Source organism: Elephas maximus, chromosome 3, assembly GCF_024166365.1.
Source record: "Elephas maximus indicus isolate mEleMax1 chromosome 3, mEleMax1 primary haplotype, whole genome shotgun sequence".
NCBI lineage: Eukaryota > Metazoa > Chordata > Mammalia > Proboscidea > Elephantidae > Elephas > Elephas maximus.
Window position 1 is genome coordinate 89,484,637 of NC_064821.1, and position 13,123 is coordinate 89,497,759.

Sequence of the window (13,123 nt, forward strand, 5' to 3'; positions counted from 1 at the left end):
AGGTTGTCCTGTGGAGAGGCAGTAGGGGTTGTAGGCTGGGGTCTGACCTCCTCTCCAACAAGCCCAGCCCATTTGCCAACCTGGGAAAGTCCCCACTGAGCTACCATCCAGGCCATTAGCCTCCTGAGGAGACTTCTGATCTTTCTGTGCTAGGAGGTCCCGACAGCTGCCTGGTGACAAGGGAAAGCTGGGGGTGATTTTCTCAAACATTTCTGGGCCATGAGGGGCTGGGTCTTCACAGGCCTCAGGCTGGACCAGGATGCAAGGACTCCTTCTCAGGTAAGAAGGACTCTAGATTGTTCCTTCTCTAAAAAGCTAGTGTGAGCAATGCTGAACACCTGAGTAAAATGGAGGCAAGGCCCTTTTACCTGACAGGAATGAGACCTCTCCCAGTGACCTGAGGGAGGAACCCTGTCTCTAAAACCAGCTAACATGGCAGCCTTCAGGAGCCAGGTGGAGTGTGGGCACGGAGGACCATACAGAGCGGGAACTGTGTGGAGGGGCTGGGAAGCATCAGGATGGGCTGAGTTCACTTGAGGTAGCACAGAGTCCCAGACACCACAGAGAACTCTCCTCTGTTTCGTCAGCCTGGAATTCTCTCTTCTGTCTTTCCTTACCTGCTCTCTTGCCTGCCTTCCTTCTCCATCCCAAGGAAAACAGAAACTACATGAAGCACTGTATAGTTTATTCTACTCGGGCAGAGTTTGGGAAGGGGAAAGAAACAGAAGGTTGTGTGAATGACAAATTGTGTACAGAGGTGAGATTCAGGTGTGAAAGGCCAGAAGGCAGTCATAAGAGGACTGTGGCTTGCTGAACAATGGCCCCCAAAAGACCACAATCAAATCTGTGGAAACTATGATACCTTATACTGCAAGAAGGACTTTGCAGATGTGATTACATTAAAGATTTTGAGATGGAGAGATTTTTCTGGATAATCTAAGTGAGAACAAGTTGTCTCAAAGTTCTTTATAAGAAAGAAGGCAATATGAAGGCAGAAGAAGAGAGAGATTTGAGATGCTGTAGGCTTTGAAGATAGAGGAAGGAGTTGTAAGTGAAGGAATTGAAGGAAAGCAGCTCTAAACTCGTTGCTGTGCAGTAGATTCTGATTCATAGTGACCTGATAGATGACAGTGCTCTAGATGCTGGAAAAGGCAGAGAAATAGATTCTCTCCTAGAGCTTCTGGAGGGATAATGGCTTGGCTCCACTATGGTTTTCTTCTGGTGGAATCCATTTTTTCTGACCTTTCGAACTGTAAGAGAATAAATTTGTGTTGTTTTTAGCCACTAAGTTTATGGTAATTTGTTGTAGCAGGATCAGGAAACTCATACAGGGCCAGGCAAGAGGACAGAGGGAAAAGAGCAGTACATGGGTAGATAGGCTGGAGGGCAGGCAGGTCAGAGATGCAGGTGGAGAAAGGAAGACAGACAAACATGGAGGGAACCTGGTGAAAGGTTGGCAGAGAGCAGGGTGGACAGTCTGGTGGGCGGGAGGCAGGAGGTGACTCACTTGGAAGGTAGAAAGCAGGAGGATGGGCAGATACACCAGAGACAGAGGCGGGGGGACAGAAAGACAGGATAGAAGGCAGGGGGCTGTCTGAGGGAAATAGTGGAGATGGGGCTGCTGTTGTCCCCACCGGTGTTAGAGGAGCTTCTTCAGGTGCAGGTAGATCCCATTCTTGGACTTCAACACAATTTCTGGAACAGGGATCGGAACCCTGGTGGGATCCAGTGACAGCTCAAAATGGAGCAGGGTCAGGGCTATGGCCACCTTCAGCTTGTTCATGGCAAACTGCTTCCCAATGCAGTTCCTGGGCCAGAGAGGAACAGCCAAAAGGAAACAGCCTCAGTCCTGGTTCTGAGTTGTGCAGGCACTAATGTGGCCTTGATGGGGCTCCTTGATGGGGCCCAACCTCCTGTCCTCTGCTTACAGACCACACATGCCTCTATCCCCAAGCCTTCGTCACTTAAACCCTGACTTTTGACAGATCCAACCACTCTTCCAGGCCTAGTTCCAACTCCTATTTGTGCTCTCAGCAATATTTCCCCTTGCTGAGCTCTCTCTGAGTAATGCAAACTGACATCTTTTTCCTGTTCTCTGCTGATTCTTGCCACTGGGAAGTCAGGAGTTGTGGGCTTACAGCTGGCTAGTAATCCTGCTAACATCAATGGGATGGATAGTAGAAAAGAAAAGTTTTGCAAAGGAGGGGACTTTTGATATAGACTTTGAACATGGAAGGCCATTCCAGGATGGAAGGCCATTCTAAGCAAAAGGAGGAGCAAGAGAAGGGGTGGAGTTACAAGAGCAAGTGTCTAATAACCTTTCTCAACTGAGTTCTGTGAGACAATTAAGCTCTCCAGAAACTGATGTGAGTGGCCAGCTTCATAATTCTAAATGTGGTACAAGCTAGACTTTTCTGGATGCAGAGGAGAGACATTAATTCATTACATTTAATGAATACCTTATAGCGTTAAACCTTAATTCTCTCATGGAATATGGTTGAGAAGGACTGGGCTAGATATTCTTCTCAGGACATTTAAGGTTTGGCCAGTATCTTCTCTTTCCCTACAGGTCACCTCAGCCTTGGTGTAAGGGCAACTCTTTTCTGTGGTAGATCCTGCCTGGCACGTGTAGGGGCTCAGTTATGTTTGCTGAATGAGTGAGCGAGTGTTTGGAGGGAAAGGGATAGGTCTGATATTACAAAGAAAGGCCCATGTTAAGAAGCAGCTTGAGATCCTTTGTTAGGAGACGGCCAGTGCAGAGTTAATCAAATAAATGGCTTCGAAAACTGAATCACTGGTTTGTTCACTCACTGCATTAACAGTGTCTGGTTCTGCAATGGGAAGGCCACTGTTCTGGGCACTGCAGGGGGAGGTGGGCCATACTCTCAGGCCCTCACCACCTAGGAAGATACCCTGGTACTCAGTCACTCAGAGGAAGAACAAGATGAGGTGTTGTGGGGGACTCATCGGGGCAACAAGGAAGCTTCCTGGAGAAAAAGGAGGATGTAGGGAACTGGAAGGCTCCTCCCTTCCTCTCCCTGTTGTACCCTCAGACTTCCAATTAATGGTCTAGATCCTTCCCTCCTTTACTCCCTTATTCAGCCAGCTTATGTAGCCTTCATACCTACTCCAGAAATGTCCCCTCTTTGGCATTCCTCATTCTTCTTACCTGGACATTTCTGGCCTCCCTGTCTCTGCTCCCTCCATGCTATAGCCATGGCCCTGCTCAGGCCCCGTTCTCTCCATGGCAGGTAGAACAGAGCCCAAATACCTTTGTTGGCATTTAAAGGCCCATTTGGGAGGTTGTGTAACCCAACTTTAACTGTCCTGCTCTACTTTCTAGCTGAGGTTCCTGTCATTGGCATCACTGAGCATGCCCTCCCGTTACCTCTACCTGCCCACATTCTCAAGGCTCAGTTTGTAATGAACAGTCTGCCCTCATCCTCTCTTCTAGTTCTCTCTCCCATGTCCCCCAAGGCACCATTAGTGTTTCATTCAAGGACACATTCTGGTCCAGTGCCTATGACAGTGCCAGGAACATGGGGAGAATAAAAAACTTCTCAATGAGTGAAAGAGTGAATGAACAAATTAATGATGTCTTCACCCTACAGGTATTTATTTCTATGAATTCTGTCCTTGACTAAAAACTCTTGGAGGCCCTGACAGTATCTTTCATGTGTGGGTTACCATCTTCCAACACAGGAGTTGGCACACAGAGCATATGATTATTAAATACTTTTATGGTTGAATTATATTAATTGAATTGAGTAAAATACAATAAAATAGAATAGAAGCAAATCAAATATTAGTTCTGACCTAGAAATTCAGCTATCCAAGGCTCTACTTCCAACTAGTGGTGGCAACATGTTTTGCAGACAATGTTTGGAAAAGGAGGAATCAATTCAGGGGAAACTAAATTCTGGAAAGCTAATTTGTGCAAGAACAACATGCTTAAGGCCAGATGTCTGAAATATGACTCATCCATTGAAGACCTAAGAGAATTATGGATTTTTCAAAACCTTTCTATGTTAAATACTTACAACGTTTCTGACAATTTTGTATTTCACGGGACAATTTCAGCAGCCTTTGATATTTTGACAGCAGCCATTTTGAGCGCACTTTTCTCAATTGAATAGCTGTTTCAAGTGTGTTTTATAAGTTACACATTAGGAAACTTCCAAATTCTAAGTTTCATATATAATATTGTGGGTTTTCCCTTAACAATCATTTATTGTTTTAATTTTATGCTTTCTTTTTCTCTTTTTTGCCAGCTTTGAACTGTGTAGAAAACCGAATCAAAGACCAAACCCGTTGCTGTCGAGTCTATTCTGACTTATAATGACCCTACAGAACAGAGTAGAACTGCCGCATAGAGTTTCCAAGGAATGGCTGGTGGATTGGAACTGCTGACCTTTGGGTAGAAGCCGTAGCTCTGAACCACTGTGCCACCAGGGCTCCAGACTACGCAGACTGTCTGTTAATTCATGGTGTATAGCACCCACTTCATAGAAGAATTCTGTTAATCAGGAAAGTAGTCATGGAAATGTGAAAATTAACATTCAGTGAAAATTTTTGTTGGAATAGAAGACTCGAATTGGTATAACGCTTCTTTCAAAAGGCAATCATAACCTTTCAAGTATATGGGTTGCACGGTTGAGACATGCGTATGGAATTTGAAACCCACACAATCTGTTTGTTCAGTGGGAAGGCAGATTGTTGAATTAAGTAGGAAAGGCAGTGGGCTCCACTGAGAATGATTAGGAATAGAGAAATCTACCTCTAAAAATTGTGACAATTGAGGAAAGCACAACACCAGAAATGTGAAAAGCCCAAGATATTCTACCCTGAAAAGCCATAGTCCTAGAGTGAGAAAAACACCAGAACACACTGAACTTTGGAAAATCCACTCATGTTGAAAGTTGGCTGCCATTAGGAAAGGGCAGTGGGAGCAGTCTCCATGGTCCGCCCAGAAATTCTCTCTTTCCTTTTGTACAGAGGCAAACACAAGGCCTCCTTCCCACAAACACCAACACTACCAGGCATAGCCAAGGCTGCCATCTATGCACATAGGGCACACACCCAGAAAACCCCTCCCTATTACCAGACAAAGGAAGTCTCCTCACCTTGATCCTTCTGAGAAGGGCAGGAAGGAGTGGCTATGTTGAGCAGAGCCTGGCTCAAACCTGGGAGGATCAAACACCTGCAAAAAGAGCATCAGAGCCAAAACTAGGACTTAAGTCCTTCCTTCTAGCCCATGAGGGGGTGGGACTGCCAGAAGCAGGGATCTGAAGAGGGGTTGTTCTTGAGAAATCATCCTATTCCTGCTTCCCAGGACCTCATACCTCGGGGTTCCACCACACCTTCAGGCTGTGGTGAAGGGCATAAAAGTTCAGTGAGACTCTGATTCCTGTGGGGCAGGTTAGACACTGAAAAGTCTGACATACCTATGGAGTGTATCCCTGATATTTCAGCTAGTAGAACTGATGCAGATACTCAAAAGGACTGGGTGCCACAAACCAAGAAAAGCAAGAGAATTGGAGGCTGACTAGTAACTCAAGTGTCAGAGGGGAATATACATTGACTCATTCTACCCTCACAACCACCCTCCATGGAAAACACACTCATTCCCTAGTTTTTAAAATGAGGTACCTATTTTTTTTTTAATGCTTAGAGAGGCTGAGAGACTTGCCAAGTATCATACAGCTAGTATGTAGCAGAGCTGAGATTCAGATCAATGGGAAATGAGCCAATGGATAGCCTGTGACCATGGGCATGGCCTCACATCTGGTCATCAGCTAATCTCTGCCATCATCCTGAGGGTTCCTCAGAGCCTGGACCCACACCTGACCCATGACATGGGATTCCTAATCTCCCTCATTTGCCTCGAAGCTTCATAAGGAAAAGACCACATCTACCTCTGCCCTTCTCTGATTCCGTCTTGAGCCCTTCCACATCTCAGGGAATTAGGATTTTAGAGCTGAAGAGGCCACATTCTAAACCTAAAATCTCCTTGTGGAGATGACTCAATGGATTGAGTCATAACCATATTAACCAGCACATATATAGTTCCTGGAGTTCCTGGGTGGTGCAAAGGTAAATTGGTTCAGCTGCTAACCAAAAGATTAGAGGATCAAGTCCACACAGGGTTGCCTTGGAAGAAAGGTCTGGTGATTTACTTCCAAAAACCAACCACTGAAAACCCTATGGAATGCAGTTCTACTCTAACACACAAGGGATCGCCATGAGTCGGGATCTCTGATTCAGTGGGAACTCACGGGCAGCTGGCAGTAGTGGTAGATATACTTCCTGGAAGTTAGGTGAGTGAGTGTGGTGAAGTTCATACCTTTGGGTAAGGAACATCCATCCGGGAAGGGGATGGGCTTGCTGAGAACCCTGCCAACGCTTGGCACAGGAGGGTACAGTCGCAGAGCCTCGTTGACACACATGGTGGTATAGGGCATATGGCCCAGGTGGTCCCTGAGAAGAAGCCCAGCCTGAAGGATGGGCAGGCCCTGGATGGACCAGGGGCTTCTCCTCTAACAGACAGGCAGAACCCTCCTATTATCTCTTGAGCACTCACCATGTGATGAAGGCTCGATCCCTCAGGAAGCTCTGGATTTCCTCCCGACATTTCTGCTGATGTTTAGGGTGCGTGGCCAGGGCAAAGAGAATCCAGGAAATACCACTGGCTGTGGTCTCATGGCCCTTGAACATGAATGTTCACTTCAGCTTGAAGGTCCTGGTCAGACAGGCTGTTTCTGTTCTCCATCTGGTGGAAGCTGCATGGAGTGTACAGGGTTTACCCTCAGACCCTGGTCTTCAGGACAAAGCCTCAAGCCTCTCCTGCACTCACTTTTGCACACAAGAGGGTGTCCAGGAAATCCAAGTGTCTCTTCCTCCTTATCTTTTCCAACTCTCCTTCCTCCTGCAGACCAGCCTTCCTCAGCTTGATCACTTGATCTATCCCAAGACAGTGGTTAGCAGTGGGAGGTAAGAACTCTGGGCACACTAGCCATAAACACCTATAGCAGCCACTTCAATTACAACTGGCACCAACGTGGACATCAGGCCTGACTGAGGTGGAACTCGGGATGAGTGTGGGATTGCCTGTGGGTCAGAGGTGAAAGCTCTAGCACCAGTGGATTGAAGATCAGGACACCCTCACTAACAGAACCCATGGACCTTCTGCTTGATGTTTCCTGGGGTGGGGTGTCATCAACCATTACCAAATGTGATGACACAAGTAAAACCCTGGCACAGCACCTGTTACACAACATCTCACTGCCCATCCCCTGTTCCAGAGATCTACCCACCCTCGGTGTGTACCAGGTCCTGCAGAGGTACTGAGGGGGCCAGAGGGGCCAGGATAGTTTCCTTTGGGTTGGCCTTGGTAGAGGAGCAGGGCATCCCAGGAGGAGAGCCCAGGACCTGTGTGCTGATGTGCGACCTGGCAGGCATGGAGTGTCAAGCGGCCATCAGGGGTCAGCCTGCAGATGAAGTCACTCTGGTAGAAGGCATTCCTCAAGCGTGGAAACAATAACTTGTTCAGGTTCCCAACAGCCTGGATGTAGGAGCTGGTGTTCCTGAAGGGAGAAGACGCAGAAGAGATAAAGGGAAGGGAGGCCTCTGACCCAGAGGTGAAGTGGGATTCTGAGTGGAGACATCTTCAAACAGCATGGACAGGCACAACTGAGGCATTACTTCTGGTCTCATAGCCTTTGTGGTCCCCAGCCCTTGATAAAATGGCATGAGCAGCCAGGTTTCCACTTACATGTCTGGGTCTGAGGTTAGAATCTTGCTTTGTGTTGAGGTGAGCATTCAAGGTGCTCCACCTGTCTGTCAGCTAATTCCATAGCCAGTTGGTGTGAATAAGGACCCTGATGCTGAGGGTCGTTACTGACCTGTCCAACTGGAAGCTGCCCTGATAGCTGAAGGCGCACTTCCTAATGGTGTCCAGGGTCATCAAGGAGACATGTTCAAAGAGCTCCACATAGGGGTCCTGGGTTATAAGCTTTTCCCACTTGTCCTGGGGAGGAGGGGGACATTGACTCTCCTCAGACCCCCCAAGGAGGTCCTGGTTAATCAGGCTAGACTCTCTTCTCTGTCTCCCTGGATGTTCCACTGGGAATTCCTCACTTTCTAAAGCAGACGGCATTATACCAAAGTAAGACTGTAAAGCCAATGTTTATTGACTGATGTCCATTTTCTCACCAGTTTTTATTATGTACTTAAAAAATCTTCTCATAATTGTCTCAATCAAGTTTTTAATTTTGGAATGATTTATGATGATAACCACATTTTGGCTGACCTGAAAACACTTTTTTTCAGGGTTCTTAGAGTATGGGGATTCTTTGGTGTCCTGAGAGCTAAGGTAGACCTGAGGGACAGGTTGTACCAAATTTTTAAGGCTCAAATGTGTCAATGCAAAATAAAGCCTAAAGGGTCAGGAAGTTCTTTCATGGAATGGACATCAGGAACTTCAATTCCTTTTCATTCAGCAATTTTTTTTTTTTTATGGAGCCCAAGTTGAGTGACAAATCAGAGTCCTGATGCTTGGTGGTGGCATAACAGGGTCTGGGCCATGAAAATATAGACCCAGTGTCCATTTCTTTATGAGGTGGTTCAAATTCATGCACAAGCCCTGGGCCTCAGGTCAAATACCAGGTGAGTGACATTCTGGATGCCCTTCTTGCCAATGAAGGTGGCATTGCCTAGGCCAGCCAGGTGCAGCTTGTCTTGCTGTGCAAGGGACATTGACCATTCCTATTTCCACAGTGCTGAACACATGGACGTTAGTGGTGAGTAGGTCCCTGCGTAGACCCTAACTGTCTCTTTTTGGGCAATGAGCAAAGTGTGGGTCCAAGATGGTGGCTGGCTCCTCTCGTATCCCACCTGGTTTTGGAGAAAACTACTCTCACAGTAGTGGTGTGATAACCTGCTTTTTGGTAAATGCTGGAGGAGTTTTCAGTCAATTAGGAGAGGGATTTTCTTCATACCAATATGAGAATGGAGCTTATTTCTATGTGCTGGAAAGCCAGTGTATTTGGGCATATGTGCAAGTGTGTGTAGGAGTGCATGTCTGTGTATATCTGCCAAGAAGGCCTTGATGTGCCTAAATATGTATGTATGTGTGTCAGTAGGTTAGCCTGAATCCTTGTCTCAGCGTGGCAGTGAGCATTTGTGTGTTGGAGTATGGGGATCACATCAGAGTGAGCAATAGTGCATGGAAGTGTTTGTGTGAGCCAACAGGTCCTTGTGTTTCAAGTGTGCCTAAGAGCTTGACAATATGTATGTGCATTAACAAGGCTGATGTGCATGTCTGTGGATCTGATAGTGTCATTTTGTGTGACTGTCCAGTGGATGTCCCTGGGACAACGTGTTTGACAGCGGACTGTGTAAGGGTGTGTTGTGTGTGCAGGGGTCTGTGAGTGAGCGTGTGTGTGGAGGTGACAGAGAGACAGATACCTACTCACCAGCATAACTCGGACTGAGTCAGCCATGAGCCCAATGTAGGGCTTCAGGATGTCGTAGTGGAAGGCTGGAGTCAACATCCGCCGGTGCTGGAGCCATGTCTGCCCATTCAACAGAAGTAAACCATACCCTGGGCCAGAGATGAGTGAGTACATGTGTGTTGGAGGAGACAGGATCAGAGGGACTGCCAGAGACAACCTGGGAGGGAGCAATGCCATCCTCGGGGGAGACACCCATCTGAAGACACACCATGTGCAAAGGCTGGGAAAGCTTGTCTCATTTCGGGAATGTAAGTTTCCATTTAGGCTGGTACATAGGATATGATTATGATAGCTATGAGATAGAAGTTGAAAGTGACATTTAGGGTGTAGGCCTTAAGTAAGTGTTAAGTTTTGATGTTTGGAGAGAACTAAGAAGAGATGTGGAAGGAGCAGAGCTATTGGAGAGCTCCTACCATCAAAAGGATGGGGTCAGGGTCTGAGAAAAGACGAGAAATGAGGGTTGATTTAGGGATGGGGGTGGTGACAGTGATGGATGGACACTTGTTGTTCTCTGTGATCCAAAGAAATTGCTCATGGCAAACCTACCTGGTGATTGGAAAGCAGCCGTTGTTTAAACATATGTACCAATCCAGGGGGCCAGGTATCTGTAGCCATCATGAAGCTTTGGGTCTGAAAGTTTAGGAAGGGCATTAGGATAATAGTGGAAGGGACCAGGCAAGGCATCCCGCAGGAGGCAGCTGTGTTCCAGACCACTGGCTGGCATCATTTCTTTATGATTGTCATCTGTAAATCTATGCAAAGCTACCTCTCCCTTGCCTCCTGTCATCTACTATATCTATCTCAGTGGCCAGTGTGGGCTCAGTGAGCAGACTCAGAGTATCTTCAGCAGAAACCCACAGGAGATGAATGGTGAATATGCTAGAAACGTAGGCAATGTCTTAAATGTAAATCAGCGAGACAGAAGCCTTTTGGCTTTTCTAGGATTTATGGTAGCTTTACCAGCCCATGTTCCATGACAGGCAGCAATAAGAACTATAAAACCAATCCAGTGGGGACAGAAAATTTTTCTTTCAGATAGGGGACAATGCTGTATTTATTTTACCAGCCCAAGTTCCATGACAGGCAGCAATAAGAACTGTCAAAACCAATTCAGTGTGGACAGAAAATATTTCTTTCAGATATGGGACAATGTACATAACAGAACATTTCAATTTGGTGGAAGGAAGGAGGCAGACAGAGAAGGAAGTAGGGAAGGAGTGAATGAGAGAGAGAGGGAGAGAAGAATAGAATACAATGAAGGAAAGGAGGAAGGAAGGAGGAAAGGAAGGAAAAGGTAAGGTAAGTGAAGGAAGGAAATGGAAGGAAGGAAGGTAGGAAGGAAGAAAGGAAGGGAATGGAAGGAAGGGAAGAAGTAGAAAGAAGGAAGGAGGGTGGAAGGAAGGAAATTCAGCCCCAAACAGGGGTTTTAAATGTCCAGAACTAAGAAATTATTGTTGGCATGAGGTTGGGTTGTGAGTTGGGAAGATGGTTGTTGGAGTGTTTAGGTGTTTATGGTTGGCCTGAGCTCTTTTGCAATTTTAGAGAACCAGAGGCATGTACCCAAGAGGGAGAAGGTGTTCTAGTTGGATGTAGGTCTGCCTCTCACCTGATCTCCCCAGAATCACCTTCATCTAGTCAGCGTAGACAGCCATGCTCCCCCATAGCCATTGAGGACAGGCGCACGGAAATTTTTCTACCCATTTCAGCAACTGTTGTAGCTCCTGATCCTTTTGGAACTGTAACCGAGGGAGAGGCAAAACAATTAAAACTTTATTTTAGGTCTAGTACTTTTACTTAGAGTGGGAACGAAGGATAGGACAGCCACAGGGATGGTAACTGCATACCTACCAGCAGAGATTAGGGGTTTGGAAAAGTTTCTGATGACCTGGTCTTTGATCCAGACTCCGGTTATTGACTAGGACTTGCTGTATGGGCAGATCTGTGCCTTGTTGGGCTAAGCTTTGGGCCCTCACTCAGAACTGCTTCCAGAACCTTACATATAATAGGTATTTAATGAATATTGTTGGGGGACTGACTCAAAAGTGCACAAATCATCGTCACAGATTCAACTTGTAATGTTCACAGCAAATCTGTGGTCAGGTAGGGATTATTACTTTATCCTGTTTTACAGAAGAAGGAGGAAATCAAGATGAATGATATGCTCAGATGACCTGGGTTTAAACTCAATCCTGCTGGCCCAAAGGTGTTCTTCCCCTGGGCTGCCGCAGCCCTTAATGGCCCTGTATTATCATATTAACCTCAATATGCCCTAGTTGTTGGGTACCCGGTTGGCAAACTCACTTTCAATACTGGTTATCCCTATTTTCTTAGAGCCCAGCATAGGGTATAGCTCATAAGAAATATTGCTTTTTTTTTAAAGGAAAGAAAGGAGGGAGGGAAAGATAAAGAGAGGGAAAGAGAGAGGGAGCAATGGAGAGGTCAGGGAAGGAGGAAGAAAGGAAAGAATGAGGAGAGGAAAGGGAAGGGAAGAAAGAAAGGAGGGAGGGAGTGGGGAGGGAAAGATGGAGAGAGGGAAAACCAGAAGAAGGGATGTTATGGCAGCACTAGGTAACCAAGACATGAGATGGAGAAACTGGGGTGCAGAAGCATCTAGAAGCTTTGTTTTTTGAGAAGAGCTGAGGCCGTTGGGGTAGCTCAGCCTGGATAAGAGGAGACTCAGGAAGGAACAACCATCGTCCTCCAGCTCTGCAGAGTGATCAGGACAGAATTCAGGTCTGCACAGGAAGGAGTATCTGAGAGAGCTAAACTAGGGCAAGCTTCTTGTGAGTTAGTGAGTTCCCCTTTGCTGGGAGTGAGGAGCCCGCACTTCAAAGGTGAGCTGAATTTAGCTAGAGAGGCAGGAGAGAGTTTACATAACAAAGCTTTGTCCAATGACTTGTTGACTGTGCCCTCAGCCCAGGCCCTCTCTGCTGTCCCATAGCCCTCACCCCCTAGTTCCTACCTCATGCTTGTGCCCACACAGCCAGTGTGAGGGAGGTGACAGGAAATGCTGTAGGGCTTTGAGTAACCAACGCCTGCGCAGATAGAGCTGGGCTGCCTTGAGCAAGTAGCAGAGCCAGGCCAAGCAGGGAGGCTGCTTTGAAGAGCCCAGACGTACTGCCTCGGAGTCCAGTGGGGCTCAGCACAGAGACACTCATGGTGCAGCTGCCGCTGGGTCACTGTCTGACTGTCCTTGACTGTCCCTGACCACTCCTTCCCAAGTCTAGGGAGGATTGTCCCTCCTACCTGTGGGGAGGGGAAAGAATGAGGATAAAGCTTAGAGCTTGACCACTACGATTGACTAATGTGGAGGATCCACCTTGGGAAACAGTGGGAAAAAAGTGTTACCAGCTCACTGTGATACACATGTACACATTTACTTCCCCCTCACCCCTCCAGTTTCCTCAACAAATACTTAATAAGTATCTACCATCTGCTAGCCGGCATGCTAGATGCCGGGACAAGGCTGCAAGCAAAAGGGTCACGATCCCTGACTTCAAGGAATTCACAATCTAGTTTATCAAACGTTTAACAGATGTGCTAGTTTATTACTACTCCAACTTAAAAGGTGAGAAACTGAGAGTCAGCAAGATCAAGTGATATTGCCAGAA

The 13,123-nt window shown here is 46.8% G+C and overlaps 1 protein-coding gene across 1 annotated transcript; it reads right to left on the reverse strand.

The window, feature by feature from the left end:
* Positions 1 to 1,639: 1,639 nt before the first annotated feature.
* LOC126071726 (cytochrome P450 4A11-like) lies at positions 1,640 to 12,670 on the reverse strand. Its single transcript, XM_049875962.1, is given in 14 exon segments — positions 1,640 to 1,808; positions 5,124 to 5,200; positions 5,343 to 5,407; positions 6,344 to 6,477; positions 6,581 to 6,721; positions 6,723 to 6,769; positions 6,854 to 6,960; positions 7,429 to 7,583; positions 7,902 to 8,026; positions 9,474 to 9,601; positions 10,098 to 10,142; positions 11,119 to 11,248; positions 12,475 to 12,579; positions 12,581 to 12,670. Coding segments are annotated over 14 exon segments (1,518 nt in total).
* Between the last annotated feature and the right edge of the window lie 453 nt (positions 12,671 to 13,123).